The following is a 24796-nucleotide window of genomic DNA, read 5'->3' as shown; positions in this document are numbered from 1 at the left end:
AGCCTGTTGTGTTTAACACCACATTACAATCTAAATAATTGTGTTGCTTTACCAAGTTTACAACATAAATTTTTAACACCTGCATTACATTGTATCTTCATATTTCTCTCAATAAAACAAACTTAAATTGTGAAAATTGCTCTTAAAGTCCTGAAGTACAGTGAACATAGAACACACTAGGATGAAAAGCCTTGCTGAATAGAAAATGTACAAATGAGACAAAATGAAGAGCGAGATAAAACACAAAACTGAATTAATGACCTTACCTCCAGTTTAAAAACACAAAACCCCTCCACAAGCTGCTTCTCTTCTGTTTTGGCCTCCATCTTCATAGCAACGCAACATGCTAACATCAGCTCTGACCAGCGATCAGTGGGGCAGGAGAAGAGCTCAACATGGTCCCTGATGGTAGTTAAAAGTCAGACCTTCCTCTGGGTCTCCAGCATTTACGCTCCTGCCCCTCGTCCCCCAGTCACAGGTGTCCATCAACGTGGAGCAGGGCGAGGAGCACCGCGATCGCGGGGGGTCCTGGAAGGAAAAGACGGCGCACCGGAACTCCACGACCAGCGACCAGTCGGAGCACCCGCTGCTCAGGAAGAAGAGCATGCAGTGGGCGCGGCGGCTGAGCAGGAAGAACGTCAAGCCGTCCAGCCGGGCCGAGCGCATCTCGCAGCAGAGACTCAACCTGTACCGGCGCTCCGAGCGCCAGGAGCTGTCCGAGCTGGTCAAGAACCGCATGAAGCACCTGGGCCTGCCCACCGTGGGATACGGTGAGTGGACCAGCCGATAGCCTGCTGCTCCAGTACAATCTCATAAGACGTAATGTAATTCTCTCCATGGTTGACATATTGTACCAAATTACTATTATCAATATATCATGTGACTGCTCCTAGTTTTTATCATGATCCATCCTATCATCTGAAAATGAATGATAGTGAGAATTAGCCTCCGATTGGAGTCGCAATGCTGAAAACAATGATCACAGAAGCCTGGGAAGCAGAAAAGATGCAATCGGTTGAGTTTCATCTCAGTGAATGAAGCTGGAGAATCAGAAATGAGTCAAATGGTCCCACATCGACATTCTAAGGTTCCTGGTTCTTGTACGCCGAACCCAACAGCCTTAAGTTGATGGCAGAAAAACACATGGATCCTTATGAAAGGCTGTTTGGTTCCACCTGTGGTGATATGCAGTCAGTGCAGCTGTGAGGAGTTTTAATTGTCTCTGTGATTTCGTCAGTTTTCTCCCAGTGGAAATCATGAGGAATGTAACATCGTAGCCTGTGTCATCTGTACAATGATTGCTCTAATGTGGCAACAATGTTTGCCCAACTTTCTGTTGATTAATCTTGGTTTGGTCACTGCTGCTCTAACATATATATAGCAAAGTAGCAATGATGTTATAATGACTTAAAGTAGGAGCAAATACAGCGTTCCTGTTTGGAATCCTGCCTGGATGGCTGCTGGAGCACACCTATCAGATTCAGCTTTAACTTAAAATGAAGTAGCAAAAGGTGGGATTCCATGTATATAGAGACCAGTTCCAACAAAATGGCAGAGGAGTTTTTCACAGATTTCCGTTTGTGCTACTGAAACAACAGCAACCAGCAAGATAATGAGGCTGGTGTGAAGCTGCAAGCACTCAATGCAGAAGAAACTCTTCAAAAAAAGCTCCTCAAAAAATCCATCAGAAAAACAAACATATGTCTGCCGTTAATTGAAAGCAGTTGTAGAAGTTAGTGTATGATACAAAGTAAACATGAGAACAGCCATGCAATTTTCTGATCATTAATGTTCATTAAATATAAGACAGACGTCTTTTAGACGAGAGTTCAGGTGATTCTTCTGCTTCTCTCACTGATTCTCGTCTCAACCGGTTCGAGGTGTTTCTGCCGTGTCCGTTTCATCGATTCGTTTAACACTCCAATCTGTGTTTCAGTCATTTTACCTCATCTCATTTCCTCTAATGATGTGGCGCTGTGAGTCTTGATTGTACAGATGATCAACATCACACTTCATCATCATTGACATTTCAAAAGCGTCAATGTGTCCTCCCCCTCCCCGACACATCAATTTCACAACCCCCCCCCCCCCCCCCCCCACCCCCACACACACACTCCAGCCCCACTCCACCGTCACCACACTGTCACAGCCATGCGTCTCTGTGTTTGTGGATACGACACATGCATGAAGATGCAGGAGCACTGGAGCGTCGCCTCAATTGCACTTGAGCACAGACTGCAATTGCCTGCACTCTTTGCATCCTGCATCACTTTGCTTCTCTCCCGCTCCTTCCAGCGACACGCTGATTAAAAGAAAAAAGACTAAACTAAAAACTAAACAAAAAGCAGAATCGCACTCCAGATGTGTGGCGAGCACGTTATGCAATGTGTTTAATTAAAAATGCGTGTTCCAGGAAGAGCCCCTGCAGCTCAGGCTCTCCTCTCGAACAGCTCTGGATGTGATTCTGCGCACCCGCTCTTCTTCTGCATGGCTTCTGTGCTTCGCCTTCACATTTTAGCTCTGACTTTCTATTTATTTTTGCTCTCTGAAACTGCAAATGCATTCGCTGCCTGCCTGATCTTTGGATTTCTGTGTCTTGTTTTTTTTTTCCTCCTCTCTCTGACTTCTCTGCCCCCCCCCCTCCTTCCCTTCTCCATCCTCGCTCCCCGTTTTGGCTCGTAGAGGATGTTTCTAACCTCACTGCGAGCGATGTCATGAATCGAGTAAATCTAGGATATTTGCAAGGTAATTTGCGTGCTCTTTATATTAACTCCTTTTCTTTTTCTTTTCTTTTTTTTTTTTAACAACATGTGACATCTTTCTTGTGGAGAAAGGAGCTTGTCCAGTGACGAGTAGCGCACTGAGATTGTACCCGCAGAAACTAGCACACTTAAAAAAAAAATAGAAGAAGAAAAAAAAAAAAGATGATTTGAAATATGTAATCTCTGCATCATGTCAAACGAACCCCAGTTAACCGTGCTGCCGTTGCTTAGAGTTGCAGGACATTTCAGAGCACCCGTATACAGAGGGGACCAAGCCAGCAGGTTAGCTGGTTGATCACAGTACTGCAACTCTTCTGCATGAGTGTGTGCGGATGTGTGTGTGTGTGTGTGTGTGGATGTGTGTGTGTGTGTCCCAGAGTGAGCGGTAGATCAGCAGAACTCTCTCTTTCTTTTCTCTCTCTTTCTCTTTCACCCTGTCTGGTCTCTTGCTGCATTGTGTTTTCCGTGAGGTGGCGTCCCAAATGGCTCGAGTCCTGCAGGGCATCAGAGTATGGCTTCGGAGTGGAGCGGAGCGCATTATGTCTGTGGATGGAAGGTTAGACGTACAACACAAGTTTAAAGGATTAAAGCGTCTCAAAGGTGTTGGACAATAAAGGAGTCGGGGAGGAGGAGTTGCTGCTGTGGCCTTTCTTCACCTCCGTCTCCTCTCTTATTTCTGCACATCTGCGAGTTTATTGAGACTTCCCACCGCGGCCACTGAAAGAAAGACAGTTCTGTGGCTCTGCACTCCGGCACAATGGATTTATTATAAACCAGATGAAAAGTTTTGCTTCCACTGACCTCCAGTAGTTTAACATCTCACCCTGCTGCAGGGATGTCATCTAACAAGATCTACAGGATTTTCCGACATGACATCTCCTACATGTTGAATTATTAATAGTTTTGCACTTTTCATCATAGTACTTCTACAACGACACAATGCAATTTCCCTTTGATGTTTAATTAATGAGAAAATAAACTTCAATGCGGTGTTCTTACTACATTTGAAGTCCAGAGTTTAATCCATTTGATCAGTTTACATGTAAAAGCATACTTTCAAACTCTCTTAATGCTAAGTTGTCAAATTTAGGAGGTGCTGATATAAACAAGTGTGGACGGCTATGAATCAGCTTAGAATATAATAATTTCAAGGTCACAATGTCCTGTAAAACAGGTTTTTATGAGGAAAAAGTGATCCCTTCAGTAATTGTTAGTTTTGAAGGAACAAGAGAACGGTTGGAAATCATATATGACGACTTATTTTTGTGACATTTTATACATCAAACGCTTGGTAGGATACTTTTTGCGATGATAAAACGTATGAATCCGGAGGCACACATTTCAGGTAAAGCTTGTGTCACAGGATCCTCGGTTTGTGCGTGGACTGCAGAGACACAATGAAACCACGACTGACCTGCGCTCAACTAGCGCTCAACCTGTGGCTGCGGTCCGATCTGTATCGAGTCTCCAGTAGCAGCTGGTGGGTGAGAGGACAACCCCACCCACTGTCACGTCTACGTTAAGATCCAGATCCCGTGCGGCAGGGTGACCTCTTCCACTCTCACACTCCCAATGCGCTCTGCTCCGCTCCTCCGGTGGTTTGAGGCGCTCTGCGTTTGGTCCAGTCTGACGGATGCTGGAGCATGTCCTCTGTGTCTGTGGGTGTGTTACATTTCACCAGGGCGTGCGTGCGTGTGTGTGTGCGTGTGTGTGTGTGTGTGTGCGTGCGTGTGTGCAGGGACGAGGGGATTCTGAGTGTCGTCCGTTGGCATGGCAGCCTGACGCCTCTACCAGCCGTGTTTTTCAACTGTGTGAATGTGCAGGACGTGAAAAAGGAATGAGATGGATTATTTATTTTTTTTTTTTTGCGGACGCTGTCTGCATGTCTGGCTCCGTTCTGATGCTGCGCATGGGGGATGAGGGTGGTGGTGGTGGGGGGGGGTTGCTGTACCAGTCAGCAGGCAGCATGCGGGCCTCCCCTTTATCTGTGAGTAACGGTGAGCCCTTCTCTCTCTTCCACCCCGCCCGGCTTTTTAAAGGGCCACAAGCAGGTGGGTTGTCATGGAGACACACACGCGTCCCCCTTCTCCCCTTCCTCCGTCCATCACACAAGTAGGAGCCGCAGCCAGAGGGCACGCAGACGGACACACATACACACAAACACACACAGTGATATGACTCATCTGCAACATGAAGGTTAACAGTCAGTTTTCTCTCAACGATCTGTAATAAAGCGAGATTTCTGTGTAAGGCTGGAGTCCATTTGTTTGCTAGATTGTTTGCTTAAATCTCTTTTAAAATGAAAACTAATTCTAAATTGCAGTGTTGAAGATATTTAAAATAAAAAAATGGAAGTTTGTATTTCTATTTTCAATTTCTGCATTCTTGTAATAAAGTCATGACTCGGTATGTGTGTATAAACACACTGCCTGTCAAAAGTCTGGACACCCCTTCGAATTATTTTTTTTTTTAAACGTAAAAAGTGTGAAATAGATCAAAACACGTTTTATATTTTAGTTTTAGAACAGTTTAATAGAAGTTGCAGAAATCTTGTTGGTCCTTTTGCCGTCACTCTGTGGGCCATGCTATCCCAAACCGTCTGGATTGGGATTAGGTCAGCTGACTGTGGAGACCGGGTCATGTGGCGTCCATCACTCTCTTTCTTGGTCAAATTGCCCTCACACAGCCTGGACCGTGATGGAGAAACCTATTTCAGGTGACGACCTCATGGAGGCCGACGGTTTGACGCACCGTCAACAAAGCAAACGGTGGCGACTTTGAGGAATCTAAAATATGAAACATTATTTCACACTTTTTATTCATTACATAAACCTCCTTCAGAGATTTAATGCCTTCAGAGAGAATCTACAATGTATGAAAATATAAAAAGCAGAATCGCAACCGTTTGACTGGTCGTGTGTATGTAGTTTGTATATATTTTAGCAAATAATGTTGTAAAAGTTCTGCATTATGATTTTCTGCTCCACAGATGAAATGTATTTCACACAAAGTCATAACCAGGAGAAATATTACAAAATGTTCCATTTTTACAGCCAAATGCTCAAACTGAGCAACAGTGATTCTCCAACGGTGATTTATTTATTTATTTTTCTAAAGATTGCATTGTATACAAGTAAAAACACGTAAATGTTTTTTTTACAATTGTATAGTTTTGTTATTTTGGGTAGTTTTGGTTCTCTGTACTGCTGAACGAGTGGAAAAGACTGTGAAAGTTTACTGGATTGAGTAATCCAATAATAAAAGAGAACTTTTAATAGGTTTCTGTAACTTGTTATGAAACTAATCATGTCGAACCAAAGAATTTTATATTTGCCATCAATCGAAAAATAAAAGCAGATACTTTATCTGAAGGATTGATTTGGTCCTTCTGACGGAGCATGTGAACAGAGCGGAAGCTGATTAGAAGGAAATTAATAGTCAGTAATGAAAATTAATGAGGAGTCAGCCGGAAAACGTCCGTCTGGAAGCAGAATCTCCCTGCCATAGTGAACCAGAGTTCCCTCTCTGCTGGTTGAGGTGATTATGGGATCAGTTGTAACCGGCGTCTGTCCGTCTGTTAGATGCAGACCTTCGCTCCTCCGTTCCACTCGTGGCTCACAGAGTTTGAAAACAGGGGAGAGTCACACTTTGCAGTGGATGTGGTGGGGGGAGGGGGGGAGGGGGGAGGGCCCTCAATTTCTGCCTGATGAAGTGTATAATGGAGGAGGACGAGGGCGGACCCCGAGCGGCTCTGAACGTCTCCTCTGTCTCTTCCCTCCAGACGAGATGAACGACCACCAGAACACGCTGTCCTACGTGCTCATCAATCCTCCTCCCGACACCATGCTGGAGCTCAACGACATCGTGTAAACGCCTCCTCTTCTTTCAGACGCAGACGACCGAATCGTCACACACTCGCTGCTTCTTTCACACACTCGGTTTGCCTTCAAAGAGAAGTGGGTCTCCTTTATTTTTAGGATACGCTCGTGTGCCAGGCGGACAGACAAAACAAGGCCAATTTACTTACAGCTTTTTCAGAAAGTATATTTTACAAGAAAAAAACAAAGAATCAGTTTGTTTTTTCATGCAAGTATGAATTAAATTGCACTTTCTAATAGGTGTTGTACTGCACAGTACTAACAAGTGTTTGCTGACATACAGGGTTGTGATTTGTGATGACAGGAGGATTATCTCGAGATAATTTCATGACCATGCATAGTTTTCTTGTTTTATATTTTGGTAGGAATTAAAGTGCCAATGCAAGAATGGAATGAATATTTCACATGTTCATTGCAAAGCCTGAACATAAGTTTCAGAGGAAGAGTTTAACTCGCATCCATCAACAAATGCCAGATATCATCTCTCTGATATTGAACGTAAATCCTGTATTTGGTGTGAGGAGAGCAGTGTGCAGCATGAATGTGAGCTTACAGTTAATCTGAGTATCACCCTGTGTAAGAAGAGCCCCATATACTGTGAGTGGTTTTATAGTCACGTCAGTTCTAAAGCAGAAATGGAGGCGAGTCAAATTGTATTACTGTAAAAGTGATAGCATCACTTTTACAGTAATACATCACGTCAGATTGCATGTATTTTTGGTCAAAACTTCAGTTTTTTTACTATTTCTAGATCATTATACCATCTTGGGTCAAACTAACTTTAATTAACGCGTCTGGAAATCGAAGCTGTTTGACTGCTCATAAAGGTTAGGTACAAAATACAAAACCTTTATACACAAACTAGTATTTTTCCTTTGAAATGAGACCTGGAATCAGACGCAGGTCTTTGCACTGCGAGGTAAGAGAGCAAACCACTCCTCCATGCTTCCTCCCGGTGACTGGAGGCCACATGTCGGCCCGTCCTCCATGTTTCCTGATGAGGTGGATTCTGTGTCTGCAGGTACATAATCCGCTCGGACCCGCTGGCTCACATGCCGGAGGACTCGCAGGTGGGGCCGCCTCGCAGCACAAGGATCCAGCAGGACTTTGGCACAGAGACCAGAGATGAGACTCACCTTTAAACCAACAACACACCCCCCCCCCCCCCCCCCCCCCCCCACCCCCACCCTGCCCAAGTCCTACACACCCTGACCCTTAAAAGATAGAAAACACAACCTCTCCCGGGCCTCATTGTGTATCAACTCGGGTTTCGAACAGCTGTCCATCTCTAATGTGCGCCACACCACAAACACTGGGGATCTGTACAGCCGCCCCCCCGGAGAGCCCCCCCCTCCAGAGAGGCTCCACCCCCTTCCATTCCTACCAAGCTGCTACAGGAGGATGCATGAAGAGTGCCTCGTCATCCACCGCCGTACTAACACCACAGGAACCCCGAGGTCCAGACCGCTGCCAGGAGGGGTGTGTGTGTGTGTGTGTGTGTGTGTGTGTGTGTGTGTGTGTGTGTGTGTGTGTGTGTGTGTGTGTGTGTGTGTGTGCACGTACAAGAAGTCCAACTCACCCCACCAGAGAGGGGGGGGTCCTGCCCTCCCCTTCCCTACAGGCCTCCTTCCGCTGAGCCTGCTCCCCCCCCCCCGAAACAGCCACCAGATTCCATGACAATGTGCACTTCTTAATTTATTACCTTTTAATTATTCTCTCAGACTTTTATTTTGTTTATGAGCACAAACTTTTTTTTTTTTTTACAAACTTGTCACGTGTGAAGCGGACATGCCGAGCTGGCACTTTGAGCATTTCTTTCTATAATATGCTTGTGTTTTTTGGAAACAGACTTTTGTTGTACTTCCAGTTGTATATCGTAATAATCTTTATTTATTTCACCACTGGGGGGGTGGGGGGGGGCACCCTGAAGTGTGTCTGCACCTGTATGTGCCATTCTGTTTACTCTATTGCTTTGTAAATATGGTTGGATTATTTGTGCATTATGTGCCAGCTGTGGAGGATCCAAACTGCCAAAAAAAAAAAAAAAAATCACTCAAACATAATGATCTGAAAAAAAAATTGTTTAAAAATAACTGTAGGCTTTTATTCAGGAAAATATGTTCTGGTTGAAATTTGCTTCTTTGTTGCAGCTTTTGTTTCATGTCATGTATTTATTCCTATGTATTATTTTAATTTTGTATGATTCTCTTTTTTAAACGTCCACAAATGGAAACACACACCTTAATTTAGTTGTGATCAATACTTGTGGAAAAAAAATCTGTTTATAAATAGGAAATGCATGCAAGTAAATACGGTCATGAATTTCACAAGAAAGCAAGAAAACAAGGATTTTTGCGGAGGAAATTAAAAAAAATTTTAATTCACATTTTTACTATTTAGTAAGAGATATAAATAATTTTTTTGAGCTTTTTTTAACACGTTTTTCACACCGAGTTCATAAAAATATTCTTTAAATGTTAAAATAATAAAATATGCTGAGTCAATGACCTTTTTTTTAAAACCAAAAAAAAAGGTCCAAGTTAGCATTTCAAAAATTAATGTGATCTGAGTTTGTTATAATTTAACGCAGTTCCTTTACATTTTATTATGTCACTCAGTTTTATTTGTCTTCGTTAAACTTGTTTTATTTCTGTCTTTATCGAAGATTGTTGAGAAGGAAGTTATATAGTGATGTTTGTGGGGATTTAAGATGTTCGGTTTAACACCACTCTCATGAATCTGGAACTATGGAGCCAAAATGAGTTTATCATTTAAAACCTGCACATACATTTTCGCACTTATTTATTGGACAAACTTTTGTTGAGAGGCTATTTTCTTCAAATCCTCCTGAGTGTGGATCGTGTCCCTCTGCTCTGCTCCTGATTGGCTATTCGGATCAGTTTAAAACAATCCTTGCTCAATCAGAGGTAGAAAATGTTGGTTGTACAAAAGCCAAGTAACCATAGTAACCACTTTAATCACTGATTTGTAACGTAAACTCAAGTTTGTGTGAGTAAACTCTGAAAATCCAGAAGGTTAAATCACAGTAACTTTACTATTGGTTAATAATGTCTGGGAGGTTTTAGATGTTTTTACACCTTAATGTGATTCTGAGAAGCTGAAACACTTAGCATGCACAACCACTTTTAAACAGGAGTATTTTTATTTTATGAAGAAATATTTGCAAAGGTCGATGCATATCTTAGCATTTGTTAAATTCCATATTGCAAAAACTAAAGTGGCAAAGCACTTTATTATTTAGGACTTTATTTTTCCCGTGCTTCTGGTATTGGTGCTGAGCGTTATCGTCATATTTACTCCTCATGTTTGAGAGTGGTGTCTCTTCCTAACAATACAATCAAATATTTACAGGGACCCTCACTAACTCTTTGATAGCAGATGTATAATGATCACGATGAAGTCGGTGAGTCAGAGAGATCAGGTCAGTATTATCATTCCACTAACTTGAATTCATGAATTCAGGTTAATCTGTTTCTGGTGATCTTCCAGTTTCATGACTCTGTTGAAGAAAAGTTTGCACAGAAACGAACAGGCACAGTTGTGAAAGTCTCTTTTCCATCCTCCAATGTATTTTTTGGGGAGGAGGTGAATAGGAAGTGCGCAGTTTGTGTATCAGTATCGGTTCTCATTTCTCAGCTTTGGCTCTGTAAATTCCTTTTTTTTTTTAAATCATCGTTTTAGTTGTTTTGTCTCGGTGTCTTATATGGGTGGGAAAACCAGAAGGGGAGGACTTGAACAATTTTGCACTAAGCTCTGTTGGGATGTCAAAGAGCATTAACAGCATGACCCTTTAATCTGAATCCGTAGGACAGTGTTTAATCATTCCTGACAACAGCCCCGTGCAGTAACTCATCGTTTTGCTTTTTCCTGATGTTTGTGGAGCTTCTTCGCCGTGTGCCCGTTCTCTTTATCACACGTCGCCGAGGAGTCTGAAATTATCCGAGACGGAACCGCTCTTCTTTTGTTATTTCCAAGTATTTTCCCGAGAGAATGAAATCGGATGTTTGCTGAGCTGAATGGGCCCATCAGAAGTGTGTTTACAGGACAGGACCACGACGGAGGACTCAAGTCAGTGTGTTGATCTGCCATCGCCCCCCCCATTCCCAGGTCCTTACTTCTGATTAACCCATCACTCCTGAGACATTCTCGACTTATAACGTCACACTGAAAAAAGCAAAAAAATAAAAAATAAACTGAAAACTAAAAGCATGTTTTGACAATACAAAGCTTGCCCAGAAGGATCCATGTCTGGGACACTTCAGCCTAACGGTCAAACATAACCCACCGCTTGCAGGTTGGAGCCATTATTTGATACTGTGTATTTATATGAATGGAACATGCATGTCGTCTCGGTGTTAGCAGAAGCCTACCTATTAATTCTGTTTACCTCCACTTTTTTTTTTTGTTCTGTTTCCGAGTCATTGTCAGACAGGGGTTGGTCCATTTTGTACTATTTCTTATGAGAAGTGTTCTTCTCCACATATAAAATATGAACAAATAAATGCTGCATGCAGCCAGACATCATGAACGAGGCCAGATGTTTTTCTTTGCCTGCTTCCTCCTCAGTGTGAGGATATTTCACACCTAAATGTAATCTCTCGTCTCCACTTTATCTCCCTCAGCAAACACCACAAGACAATGAATTATTGTTTGTATCCTCATTTTTAATGAACACAGCAGAACTATACACATTTCGTTGAGACGAATTTACCTCGACTGTTATAACAATTACAAATGTGTTATTTCGCATATTTCAACCTTCAATTGAAGGTTTCTTTTTAACTGTAATTCTCACTTTTATATACTTCTGAGATGACCCTTTACAAAAAAAAAGTTGAATACTTGAAATCTTACTTAGAAATCTATAAACAAACAATAATGTCAATGCAACAGTTGCAATATGAAATTACACAAATAATATATCTATGATTCTATGATGATAATGTAGTTTAATTGAATTTAAGTTTTTAAAACTCATTAACAACAGTTTGTTCAATTGTAAATGGTGATGAAGCCATTATATAAACAAAAAAAAAAGATGTATTTTTATTGCAGTTTGAAATTAGAAACGCATATTATAGTTGTAAAGGTCTTAGGAATTAAATATATTAGTTTCTTAATTGTTTTGTGACTTTGTTTTCACCATTGTGGACGTTAAACCAGACATTTGTTAGTTCTGATGGAAGAATGATCACATGGGAACTTTTATTCAGCCTAATATATCATATAATCATATCATAACATTATGATAGATGATCCTCCACTATAAACATGTACACAGAGTGTGATGACATCACATCAAAACCACCTGAGTGAGTTGGATGAATCTTGTTTCACTCAGTCACTCACTCTAGCGTCGCTGCCTGTTGGCGTGGACCTGTTTCCAGCGGTCTCTGGTCCAGCGCCCGTTGTTCTGAACCACTTCATGCAGCAGGTCCATGCAGACGTACTCGTTGCCCGACAGCAGCGTCTCGTCGTCGGGTGAAGCTCCCCCCGAAGGTGCCTTGGACCCAGCAGCTCTGGTCCGCGGCGGCAGTCTGGAGGCTCCCGGTGGCTTCGGTTTCCTCCTCAGGTTGGTCTTGCTGTCGATCTCGCCGCTGTGCTGCACAGGATTCGCGGTTGCACCGGGTTTCTCCAGGTTCTCACTTGGAGTTTTTCTACTGGTTTCTGGTGCCATGGTTTCCTGGTCCTGGTTCTTCTCCTGCTCCAGTGTTGCGTTGGTGTGGGCATCTGCCACAAAGACCGATGGAATCGCTGCGATCCACTCCTGGATCATGTCCCGGACAATGTCGGGGTTCTCCTCCTGCTCCTCTGACGTCGAGTCAAGCTCGGGGTGGGTTTCGGTGGAGGGAGGCGTCTTGGAGCGATCGGGAGCAGGAGGAGGCTCCACAATTTCCCCCTCTCCATTGGAGAACTTCTCATTTCTATGTGACACCCAGAAGGTGGCGTCTTCCTGCTCCTTCAGTTTACACCTGGCCTGCCACTGGACTGCAGTCGGAGGCCAGGTGGAGACCCTCCCCATCACCTTTCCTCCCTGTGCTCCCCTACCTGGACCCCGGCCGGGCTGACGGTTGCTCGGTTGGGTTCCGATGCTGAGATAAGGAACCACGTCACCGTTGGGACAAAGACACTGAGGCTGCAGCTTCTCGTCCTCTTGTCTCTCACACTGAGGTTTCATGTCAGTGATGTTTGTGAGATTCTCTCTCACTGTTATTCCTGACATGTGATTCCTCTCCTCCAGGTCTGATCCCTCTTTTGATTCCGCTTCCATTTGAAAAGTGACTTGATTCCTCGGTGCAGGACAAAAGGGAGACGTGAGGATGACGGCGTGTGCAGACTTAGCTCGGACTAAACTGAAAGACCTGGTCTCGGTCCTGTCGGGCTCCTCTGGGTCTCCGTCCTCACAGCCTCCTGGAGACGGGATCGACCGGCTGTCTTCTTCCACTTTCTTCTTCTCTTCTCTCGGACTTGAAGGCGAGACCGACTTGATGCTGCGTTTCTTTCTGCGCATCGTGGCGAGAACAGAGAGCAGCAGCAGCACCACCACCAGCAGGAGACAGAGGACTCCTGGACAGACACGTCTTCAATCAGGTTTCTCCAAAGAAAACTGGGTTGGAGGAAACGATCAAACGTACCGATCACAGCTGCCAGGGTGCGAAGCGTGCATGTTGGCGGTCGTGACGGACACGACACAATTTCTGAAGGAGATGTAATGTTTAAATAACAAGTAATAAAGTCGAATTGAAACAGAACGAGAGGAGCGATGAGTACCTGAAGGTGCTGCTGAGGCAACGGCGAGTTCAATCGTTGAGTTTGAACTGCTGTTGTGGCGCCACCTGGTGGAAACTGTTGAGAAAAATAGAAAAGCATGTGAGATAAAGAAAAAGAAAAAAAGACTTAAAAACAGAGGGAGCAGCACTACCGGCGGCCGTGGAGGTCGTTGTTGGCGTAGAGGTGTGTTTGGGAGGGTCGGGTGGCGTCGCTGGCGGGGATCCCGGAGGAGGGGACGACTCGCACACCGACACGTTGAGGACGGGCCGGCCACTCAGAGACGGAGGACCCCCACACTTCACCTCCATCGGTCTCTCCAGAAGATCTCTGCTCCGTAGATCTGAACACAGAAGCAGCTTCAAGCTTCGCGGAGGATCCCTGAACACGTTGACCATGACTCGCGTCACCACAAACCTTCCAGGAGGGAGACGAACTGCTCCGCCCCGCAGGAACAGTCCCACGGGTTCCCGTCCAGTCTGATCTTGGTGGACCTGAGAGAGCCGAAGACCTGAGGTGCGAGCCGGGTCATCATGTTCTCAGAGAGGTCCAGTTCAGTCAGCACGCTCTGGGACTGGAAACTGTTCAGATCTACGGTTTTGATCTTGTTCCCATTCAGCCTGAGCTTTGTGAGGTTCACCAGCCCGTCCAGCATTTGCTTGGTCACAGTTTCCACACGGTTTCCAGTGAAGTTGAGCTCAGTGAGGACGCCCGGAGCTCCCAGCCAGTTGGGATTGACCTCCGTCAGCAGGTTCCCGTCTAAAGACAGGGTCCTGAGGTTGAGCAGGGAGCCGAAGGCTCTGTCCGCAATCGCAGAGACGTCACTCTGTTCCAGTCTGAACCTGGTGACCGAGGTCAGGTTCTCACTGCGGAACATGGTGGAATTGATCCGTCCCACTTTTTTAGTGAACAGCAGAGAAGAAAACCCGGCGTCGAAATCTGAACGGAGACAAACGTCATCAATCACAAACAGGAGTCTCATGGTCCAACTTGATTCCCACGCACACTTACCTCTAGACTTTATATACTGTACACCCAAAAGCTATTTATAGCACTTCGATTGTTCTACGTTTTGGTATGTTACATGGACATACAGCATTTACCATTACGCTTTAAATTAACTGGTTGTTTCCACTGATCATCCCTGAGATGTTACAGTTTCATTGGAGTCTATTGTAAAATCAGTGGATTGGACATAAACACAGTGTCTATATAAGCTCCCTCAGTTGACAGTGCATGGCAGAGACCGTTCAAGTGTGTGTATAATTTTGAGCAAAGAAAAACAAGACTGTGACAAAATGTGGAAAAAGTGACAGTGAATAATTTCCCACTTTAAATTATGAAAGACAATCCTATATAGGAAACCGGATTATGCATGAAAAGAAGTGGAAAAATTAAAAAAGTACTTGCTGTTGTAGAAAAAGATAGTTTTGAAACAATTGAGCAAGATGTGAAAAACTATTTTTTTAATATTAAATATAAAAAGAACATACAAGCTTGTGTGTTGTTGCATGTCTGGAAATAAGAGAGGAGCTTCTTATTGCTCTGCATTATTAATCAGTAATTTCCAGATAATTTGAGTTTGAGACTTTAAGATTGGACCACATCTCATGATCCCAAATATTTTCTTCCATTGATTCTGTATTTATCTGATGTAATAATGAAAACGTTGTGCTTCCACCTAGTGGTCATAAATGTCTCTACAGGTCAGATCATTGGCAGTGAAGAACGTTTTCCCGTAAAAAAAAAAAAAAAAAGTACCTTTCTCAACATTTCAACACTTCTGAGTACTTTTCATTTCAATTCAGGAACTCATTATAAAGATGGAATTAAAGTAAACAATGATTTTAGCAAACTCTTAAAAAGCAATGGACATCTCAACTTTAATAAAATAATTCAAGATAATAATCTTTTTCATCACTTATCAAGTAAAGTTATAAAGACTAAATGAGGAAAGATTTCAAATTATTCTGCAAATCTTGCAATATAGTATGCAATTTGAGTGAAAAATCTAAATGGTAATAAAGTCAAAATATTAATTTGCTTTTTATAAAACAGTTTATGAGAGTGATCAATTTAACACATTTTCCAAAATCTGTTTAGCAACATTTAAGTTATTCAAATGGTTTACATGCACACTTTTTCATCAAATCAATTGGATTTCAACTGAAGAATCCCTGCACACCTCCATGATGTATTTTACATATTCAATATATTCGATATTAACTTTTTTTGAATGAGAGAGAAGCAAGAAGGAGTCTCTGTTACGAACCGTTTTCAATAATGTTTGTACTTGGTTAAAGCAAATTTAGAATGATTTTACATTACATAAAAGAACTAGACATTCTTCAACCTTTTACAAAAGCAACTTAAAGTTTAATCTGTAATCAGGTTAAGTGATGGAACCAAACATTTTCACAGTAATTCATGAAGGGTCATTCGTAAGGCAAACTGTTGCATCTTTCATTGTGTGAATCAACAAGCTCTCGTCTGAGTTTACTGAAAAACAAAGAGAGGAAAAAAACTCCTCACAGGCCGGGAAGTCGTAGCAGATGAGGGTGGATTCCTCCTTGATGCAGGAATAACTCAAACTTAAACTCCCCAGCATCAGACCGAGAGCAGCAGCAGCAGCTGTGGAGATCAACAGAAGTCATGTTGTTCTATTATAAAGATATGATTTTTAATGTAACATCTTTTTCTCCCCACTTACCCCTCATGGTGAAGAGTCTGATCTGTGCAGGTCTCCGACTCCAGTTTGTCTTGTGATCGCCTGAACCACAACAGGATGGGGGGCAGGTATGTGGTTGCCACAGTAACGGAGTCTGTCACAGTGATGAGCGTCGAGACGCTGTTCCATCCGGCCGGTGGAGCGCAGGACGCTTTATACTCAGAGGAGGTCTCGCTTTGTTTTGAAGACTTAAGTTGACTGGATTACCTGGAGTCGCTCAGAGACGCACCACTCAGCCAGAACAATATGACCACATCACTTTCTTTTTATCAAAGAAATCAATGTTTTCTCTTTTAATGCGTCACATTCAAAAATGTCCCTGTTGAGGAAACCAGACACATTTAATTTCCAGGGCCATCGAGACAAATTTCAACTCAATTCAGCCTGGCTGGTAAAATAGTGTCATATTAACCTTTAAATTCAACTCTTTGTTTGTCTTTGTTGTGGTGCAGAGTATACGTGATAATGAGTTGACTGGAGAATCCCTACCTCCAATATGTCCGTCCTCTCTTCTCTCTTTCTATCCCCTCAACCCAACCACCCGGTTCTGATTCTGCAAAGGTTTCTTCCTGTGAGAGGGAGTTTCTTATGTTTGCTCATGTCGATCTGTTGGATTTTTCTTTGTAAATAGCATCCAGGGACGTGTTGCATCACCACATGGTGGCAGCATAACTGTACTTGGTTGGAATGTCAGGTTTGAGAAGCAATTTAAAAACAGTAAAGGTTTTCTCCCATTTGAAATCCACATCTCGGGACATCATAGCTATACAAGAAACTCATGAGCAATAGAAATTAAAATACAATGGGATTTAACATATTGATCTTTTCTTCCAAAACCAGGGATGCAGCCATATTGTTCCTAATATTGCAACAAGCTCCAACTCAAACGGTCAATATGTTATTATAACAGGACATATTCTGTTTTCAATTTGCTGCCTTTGTCTACCTCCATGTCTTCTGTGATTATAATTAAAAAAAATATAATAAAAACAAAAGAGTGTTTAAAGGAAATAAAATCTGCAGCATTCCAAACAAAAAACAAAAAAAAGTGATGGACAAATGAAGCCGTGAGGAAAATCAAAATGAGAAATGTGCCTTTTACTTCAGTTGAAAATTTATTCCGTTTCAGTGCGTCCATTTCAAAATAAATACGATGGCATCAGAGATAAAAAAAAATCAACAAGGATGAAAAAGACACCAGTGTAACAAAGAAAAATGGTGACCAGAATGCCAAATACAATCTTTTCGTGAACATAAAAAATACACTCTCATACATAGTTGAAGGTCGACCAGCTTCTCTTTACCCTCTGAAGGAAACGCAGCAAACCAGAAGTCAAGTAGTTTTGTTGGGGTTTTTTTTTTTGGGAGACAGTAGTTTGACATCAGCTTCAATCATAAGTACGCAACCAGCGTTTGGTTTTAGTGGGGTTTCTTTTGCTTTGTTTTTTTTTACATTTTCCAGAGACAGCAGTGTTACCAATTTGTATTCGATGACCCCCCCCCCACCCACCCACCAAACCACAACAAACAAAGTAAAGTGCTCGTGCAACACTTCTGGTTGTTCTCCAGGCCAACAAATGGTTTCTAAATAAAATTAAAAAAAAAAAAAGAATAGCACTTTATTAGTGGGACACAGACGCAGAGAAGAGAGTGACGACGTGGCAGTTTGTCAACACCTCGGAGGAATGTTCTTTAATGTTTAACCGAACCACAGCCCCCCCCCCCCCCACCCCCACCCCCCACTGCTTGCTTGCACACACACACACACACACACGCTCCGAATATACCAAATACTGTAATCGGAGAAGGTTTACAGAGCGGCGGCGCTGAGGAGGCGCTCCTCACAAGAGAGCGCCGGCTCGCGCCGCTCCAGTGGATAGAGACGGGACCGAGACACTCGGATGGGGGGGGGGGGGGGGGGGTGGGGGGGGTGTTTACATGGTGTTCATGAGTGCACCTTTACACAGGACAATTCAAGAGTGCCCGGTGGAGAAAACACAAAACTAAGCTCTAAACATCAGAGAAATCCCGTTATGATGAAGACACATAACATCAGCTTCAACTGGAAAGCCTGTCGCTTTAATCAAACTGAAAAAAAAAAAGAAAAAAAGGAAATAAACTCGAAAAGAACATTTAAAAAGAAATGTACTAAAGGCTTGTTTTTTTTCATTGACCTTCGGATGAATAAAAAAAACAAACTTAAAATGACAAGATTGTTTTTTTTGGGGTTGTTAAGTTTCTGTAGTTTGTCGTTGCGGTACAGATATTCAGTGCTACATGGTCAGCGTCTACTTTAAAAAGCGGTTGAATAAATAAGACAACAGTACCACAATGCGTGAAAGGCCAACGGATGTCTGAGGGGAGCGCCACCCCCCCGTGGAGAGGAGCGCCCCCTAGTGACGACTTGAAGAAGAAGACAGTTCAGAGCAGCAGGGCTTTGTGTTTTGTTTGTGGAGAGGCAACCTGGCGATGCCAGCCTGATTCGACGGTCCACCAAGGAAGAGACTGTGGTCCGGGGGTCCTCAAGGGTTGGACAAAGAAGATCCCTTGCGTCTGATTTTTGTATTTTTTTTTGTTTAGTTTTTTTTTTTTTAAAAAGGGCAACAGAATATATTTTCTTCCCGGTCCCACACGGGGTTTGAAGGAAGGGGAGGGAAGTTCAGAGGAGTTGGGCTGCGGCTGAACTCTCCGTCGCAACAGTGCTGAACTAATAAATATCTCATGGAAAATTGAGCGTCTACGTATGAGGACAAAAAATAAAAACCTGAACAGATCGCACTGAGAGCACAGGAAGAGAAGCACATTCGGCAGACATTCCTCGAAATTCCTCCTTCACGCCACCTGTGACATGCAAACACCTTTTCCTTTGATTTGGATTCTGCCCCGGTCCACCTGCACATGTCCGTTGACGTGTTCTCTCCCAAGTAGGGTTCCGGGCTGAAGTCTGTCGGTGAGCGTCGACGCCGTCGGTTTCGGAAGCGAGACGGAGAGAAGATGACTTGGATGCTAATCGGCCGGGGGAGGAAAAATAAAAAAATAAAAAATAAAATAAAAACTGGGCCTTTTTGCTATTTCCCGCTTTTCTTTGGCACAGCGCCCCTCTTGGCCTGCCACAGGTGGTTGTGGATGGTCAGGGCGTCCACGCTGACCGACACAGTCTTGGCGGGGATGACGGTGAACTGCTTCCGGTCCGAGTTGTACTTGTACAGCTTGTCGATCATCTTCTTGCTGATGCTCTTGGGCCCCGTGCCCGTCAGCTTGTGGATCTCCTCGGTGTCTGGGAAGTACGAGTAGAGCGCACGGAACTGGCAGCCGCCGTCTCGAAACAGGATCATGAGGTGGTTCGACTCGCACTTCTCCAACTCCTGGGAGGACAAGAGACGCCAGACGAAACATTCAGAAAGTGAACATTTCTTCTTTGAGAGAACTTTGTGCATTTTCGGGGGCGAGTCTGCACCATTTAGCAAGCAAGTAATAGTTTATTTGGTCAAACCAAATACACAATGTAACAACAAAGAAACAAGAAAAACAAACAAGATGATGAGCGAAGGGTTTAGGATGAAGTTAAACATATTTTGCTTAACCCTGAACGTAATATACAAAAAACAAAAAATTCCTGAGAATCGGTCCTCCGATGGAACACGGTTACTTTCAATCTTGCGCTTCGTCCACATGTATTTATTGGTTTGTATGTATTTGACCAACTTTTCGCAAAAACTATTAACCCTGAACTGCATGAAATCTTCAGGACCAATTGATTAGATTTTGGGACTCAACTGCTCCTCAAGAGAGAAGATATTTCCTCGGCGGTGGAGCTCCGCGGTATCCAGAACGACTGGTGAGAGCACATTGACTCGAGTTGTGGTTTATCTTTGTGTACCCCCCCCCCCCCCCCCCCCCCCCAGTCGTGTATTTCAGTTGTATTTGTTCAAAGGTAAAGAAGTCTCTGGTGTGTTCACAAGGCAGTGACAGAAAGGAGCCCCGCCAAAGAGTCACAAAAGCAGCGTTGAGCCGGAGGAGCAGGATTAATAAAGGAGCTTCCTGTGACTTGACACGACTTGACATGAAGAGGTTAAAAGCACCATTAACCCTTTCGCTGCACCACCCTGAACACTGACCTCCAGGATCTGGTTCTTCTGGGGCTCGTTGACTTTGCCAGCCAGGCAGCAGTGAGAGATCGCATTGTGGATGATTGGCTTGTTGGACTTGGCGCTGGGCTCCTTAAAAAGTTTAGGACCTGAAGGAGGAAAGCCAGTTAGATTCAATTTTTTTCCCAGTAAAAGAGAAGAAAAGTCGCTCAACAGCAATGCGTGGGTTTACCAGTGTACTCGGCCATGGATGTGATGGAAGATGCCGTGGAGCCGTTGTCCCAGTCTCTCTCTGCAACTCGACTGGTACGACTCCCTGGGAACGACTCCACAGAATCACACCTGCAGAACAAACGAGGAAGAAGAAAAAAAAACAAAAAACAGGTTGGGGGCGTATTGATGGTATTCTTCCACATTCAAATATGTACCGGCGGGAAGTATCAGTCGTGTCAGAGCGTGGACGATGCATAAATATTTAGCACGTTACCGCTGTGAGCCCGCCCCTCCTGAGTTGACGCTGTCGGCCTCGTTGGTGGCGGCGGAGGCCAGAGACAGGCTGGAGCCCGACTGGGTGTTGCTCAGGTTGTCAGCTGTGTGGGAGAGGAGAGGAAAACCTGAAAGGTTCAGCAAAGGTTACTCTCACCTGCTTGTGTGTTTAACTGCAGTGGAAATGCTGTGTGCTGTAAATAGAAGTAACTCAACCACAAAGCCAAACTGACACTCAAAAGTTTCGTCTCAGGATATTTGACGAAATAATCATTTCTCAACCAAATTGCCTCCAGACCACACAAATCCTCTACATCGAATCCTAAAGGTCCAAAACTTGTTTTATTCACTACACTGGCTCCCCATTAGGTTTTGATTGCTCTCTAAATAATTTATACTAGATGTTTAGTGATGGAAAAAGTCACTGGCCAGTTCCCTCGAATAGGCAATGTGTGCTAAATATTGTTTTGATGCAGTGCTGGAGTTTCTTCAATCAACACTTTCTGCAACATTTCTACCGATTACTAGTAGCTGCAGCTTGGTCGTTTAATTTGAGACATTGTCAGAAAGCAATGCCAGGTTGTCTGTTCATATGACCGTGGGGTCGGCTGGCTGCATATCTCTTTCACTTTTTATCAAAAGACAGAGGATTTTAATCCACAATCAAAGATATTGTCACAATTGTTCACATGAGATGGACAAAAATCACTCATAGCATGTATGGTGTATTTACTCATAAAGCGAGCCTCAAGTTATTTGTGAAAAGTCCAATACTTTCAATGAATCAGTGAATGAATCTCAATAGAAAAATTAACATGCAGAAAGTTATTCAACTTATATTAGCAATCAGCCAATGAGCACCTCTGCTCGGATAGAAAATAAAGTGAGTTGTGCTCAGACAGCGGAGAGATAATGTGGAGCTGGTTGCTGAAGGAAGAGGTTCCAGTCTTACGTGTAGAAGAGCCCTTGGAGAAATTGTCGCTGGAGGATTCCTCCCGCAAGACGGCCTTGGTTCTGTGCTTCTGTTTGGGTTTGGGGGCTTTGGGGGCTTTGGGGGCTTTGGGCTTGACGAGGCCCTGCTCCTCGAATATCTCCTGCTGCTTCCGCCGTAGATACTCCTGCTTGATCAGCTCCCGCCGGGTCTTCTCATCCTCTTTACGCAGGCGGTCCTCCTCGGCCTTCCGTCTGGAGTCACAGCAGAGAGGGCAGTGTGAACACAGTTTGGGAGTAATCGTGGGTGTGACCGATGTTCGTGCAGGTGACAGACCTGACTTCGTCCCGTTTGAGCTCAGACTCGGCTTCGAGCTGCTGTTTACGAAGTCGAGCCTCTTCGGCTTTCTTTTGCTGCTTCAGTAAGAATGCTGCTCTCCTCTTAGCCAGCTCGTCTTCGGCCTTTTGCTCATCCTGTGAAGAACATTGTGTAAACACTCAACAAGCTCATAACTGGAAGACAGGAAATATCAAAGACTTTGAGCAAAAAAAAAAGTGATGTGCTCATCTTCAAAATGATCAGTGGTCTGTTAAAATGTATCTCTGAAGGCCCTACCTTGAAGAAGAAGCCCATGACAGACTTCTGCTCTCCATCTTCTTCCTCGGTCGCCGTCCGCTCCGCGGCCTCCTTGTCCTCAGGAGCCCTCAGGTCTGACAGATCCACTTCGATCAGGTGGGCCTTGCTGCGCTGCGCCTCCTCTGACGACACGCTCTCCTTCCCCAAGTCGTCGGAGGCGTTGAGCTCAGACTCTCTCGGGGAGCCGGACAGGCACGTATCCAAGAGCGACTCGGAGGCGGCCACCGCAGTCAAGTCCACTCGGGTTGGCAGCCGCACGTTGGCTTCGTCGTGGAGTCGGAGGTTGGCACTCCGTGCCTGATCGGGCCCCGGCCTGTCGGGGTGCTCGGCCCGGGGTGACCTGCCCCCGCCCGTCTGCCTCGGGTGTGGCAATGTCTCTGAAGCACTCTGGGTGGGGGTGAGCGTCCTGGCGGTCTGTCGGCTCTGCTCCCGGGCCATCTTTAGGTCTGAGGGTTTGGACCTGGAGCTGCGGCCCGAGGTCAGCTTGGGGGGCTTCTTGGCGGGGGCGGCGCCCGCGCCTGACGCGTGCTCCACAATGTGAAAACTCGTGCCCGCCTTCGAGTCGCTGTTCTTGTCAGCGGCGTGAGGAGGAGGAGGTGGTGTCGCGCCGGGGGGGGACTGTACATTCTGTTTCATCAGCATCTCCTGCTGCAGCGACAACTGCATCATCTGTTGCTGGATGCTGCCGATGGCGTCATTCAGCAGCTCGATGGAGCGGTTGCACTCGTTCAGGTCCAACTCTTCTTCCAGATAAAAGCTTCCGCTGCTCCCTTTCTTATCTGCGTCTAAGGCACCAGGAAGGGCGGCCCCCTCCACCTCTTTCTCCCCCTTATGCACGTCTACGGCCATGTCATCTTTGCTCGATGGCTCTTTCTCACCGTTCAGCTCGTCTTTGGGGATGTCGGCCTTCAGCGGGTTGGGCAAAGTGTCGCTCTTCCCTCCGCCTTTCTTCACAATGTGCAGAAACGCCGCCTTCCCCAGCTTCTGCCTCTGCCTCGCCGACAGCACTTCCATCTTCTTCTTCTGGTGCTCGATGGCGCGCCGCTTCTCTTCCAGCTGCATGCGGAGCTGGATGATCTCGGAAGCCAGTACATTCGTGCCGCCGCTCCCGTCGCCCGCCCGGTTGCATCCTCCCAAAGGCGACGAGGGGCTCTGGTCTCGCTTAAACCTCCAGGACGAGCCCAGGGGCCCGCTGCACTCTGATCCATCTGGAGTGGTCCGCTGGGAGCTGGACGCACTCGAGCGCAAGTCGTGATTGCTGCCGAACCGCTGCTGCTGCGCTTTACGCTCGGCGAAGGAGGTCATGCGCACGCTGCCGCTGGCCAAGCTGCTTGCCTGAGAGTGCGTGCTGAGGCAAGGGCTTGAGCGACCGCTGCCACCATTCATGTCTTTGTCCTCGTGCTCTTTCACATTCATATCCTCCTGGAGTTTAGCCGATTCCTCTTCCTCGTCTTGCCCTTTGAAGGATTTCCTGGGCCAGTTTGCATCTTTAGTGGTTAGAGCTTCGTCCAAATCCTCGTCCTCCTCGTCAAGGTCTTCCAGCTCTGCGTCTAGGCCCTGGCCAGGTTTTGTCTCCTCCGCGGAGTTTGAATGCAGATAGAAGACCTCAGCCTCCCTGGATGAAAGGTCCTCGCTGCTCGTGAGAGGCGGTCTGAACCCTGCCTGAGTCTGCGGGGGATCCTCCAACAGGTCTTCCTCCTCCCCGGCAGAAAATGTTTGGTTGACAGTGCAGGGAGCTTTCCTACGGACGGCTGCTGTGGATCCATCTCCCCGGCGTAAAGAGCCTCTTCCTGCAGATCGCGGCCCCTCGCCACACTCCTCCTCCTTGTTCAGGCACACAGACTTCTCTTTAGCTGTTCTGAGCACAGCAGGCATTAGTGGTTCAAGGTAAAAACCATCCGGTGCTTGTTTGGGGTCAGGGGAAGGTTTCGGTCCAGCCACGGCGGCTGCTGCTGCTGCTGCTTGTGCCCCATCAACTCTCTGGTTGGAAGACACATCAGTCCTGGCAGCCGCTACCAGAGTTTCCTCCTCGTCCGCAATGTTGACGTTGCTCAGGAGGCTGTGGCCATTGCGAACGGCCGTATGCGGGGCCTGGTGGACAGTCTGGTGTTTGGGAGTTGCGTTGAGGACGTTGGACGCCAGGCTGTCCTTGCTAATGGAGCGAGCCAGACTCACACTGTCACCAGAAATCACATCTGCATCGCTGTCTGTAGCTAAATGCAGCATGAAGGGGCTCAGTGTGGACAGGGGTCTGCAAAGAACAGTGACGTGAGGAAACAGATTTTCATGATCAGGAATTATATTTGTTTATTTCAGCTCTACTTAGATTAACTTTTCTAAAAAGATGCAATGATCAGACTATTAAATGCTTAATTATATTTCATTCTCGTGAGTCAAAATTTGCAAAAACATTTTTTTTTTTACTTAACGTGATCTGTTTTTTAGTCCTGCATGATAAATAAAAAAAATAAAATTTATATATATATATATGTCAATCC

At 45.0% G+C, this 24796-nt stretch overlaps 2 protein-coding genes across 4 annotated transcripts in view; one reads left to right on the top strand and one right to left on the bottom strand.

Moving 5' to 3' along the window:
- Window positions 1-7782, top strand: part of kcnt1b (potassium sodium-activated channel subfamily T member 1b) — a gene marked incomplete at both ends in the record, with an annotated part of 81377 nt that extends 73595 nt beyond the window's left edge. The window contains 5 exons of the mRNA XM_080499952.1: window positions 473-770; window positions 2683-2745; window positions 2994-3044; window positions 6544-6628; window positions 7662-7782. Coding sequence (XP_080356078.1) covers window positions 473-770; window positions 2683-2745; window positions 2994-3044; window positions 6544-6628; window positions 7662-7782 — 618 coding nt within the window. The remainder of the gene's footprint in view (window positions 1-472; window positions 771-2682; window positions 2746-2993; window positions 3045-6543; window positions 6629-7661) is intronic.
- A 9920-nt stretch (window positions 7783-17702) lies between these two features.
- The window catches only part of camsap1b (calmodulin regulated spectrin-associated protein 1b), a 28136-nt gene continuing 21042 nt past the window's right edge, over window positions 17703-24796 (bottom strand). For 2 of the 3 annotated variants that reach the window (XM_080499581.1, XM_080499582.1), the window contains exons 12-18: window positions 22278-24549; window positions 21999-22135; window positions 21684-21916; window positions 20733-20835; window positions 20478-20587; window positions 20276-20394; window positions 17703-19522 (exon numbers count right to left, since the gene is read on the bottom strand). In XM_080499581.1, the coding sequence (XP_080355707.1) occupies window positions 19226-19522; window positions 20276-20394; window positions 20478-20587; window positions 20733-20835; window positions 21684-21916; window positions 21999-22135; window positions 22278-24549 (3271 nt within the window). In that variant the 3' untranslated portion in view covers window positions 17703-19225. Of the gene's footprint in view, window positions 19523-20275; window positions 20395-20477; window positions 20588-20732; window positions 20860-21683; window positions 21917-21998; window positions 22136-22277; window positions 24550-24796 lie in introns of all 3 variants that reach the window. The other variant, XM_080499580.1, reaches the window with a different exon arrangement.

This window comes from Blennius ocellaris (assembly GCF_963422515.1).
Source record: "Blennius ocellaris genome assembly, chromosome: 7".
In the NCBI taxonomy this organism is placed as follows: Eukaryota; Metazoa; Chordata; class Actinopteri; order Blenniiformes; family Blenniidae; genus Blennius; species Blennius ocellaris.
Note: the sequence above shows the minus strand (reverse complement) of the source record. Positions and strands in the feature narration are given on the sequence as shown.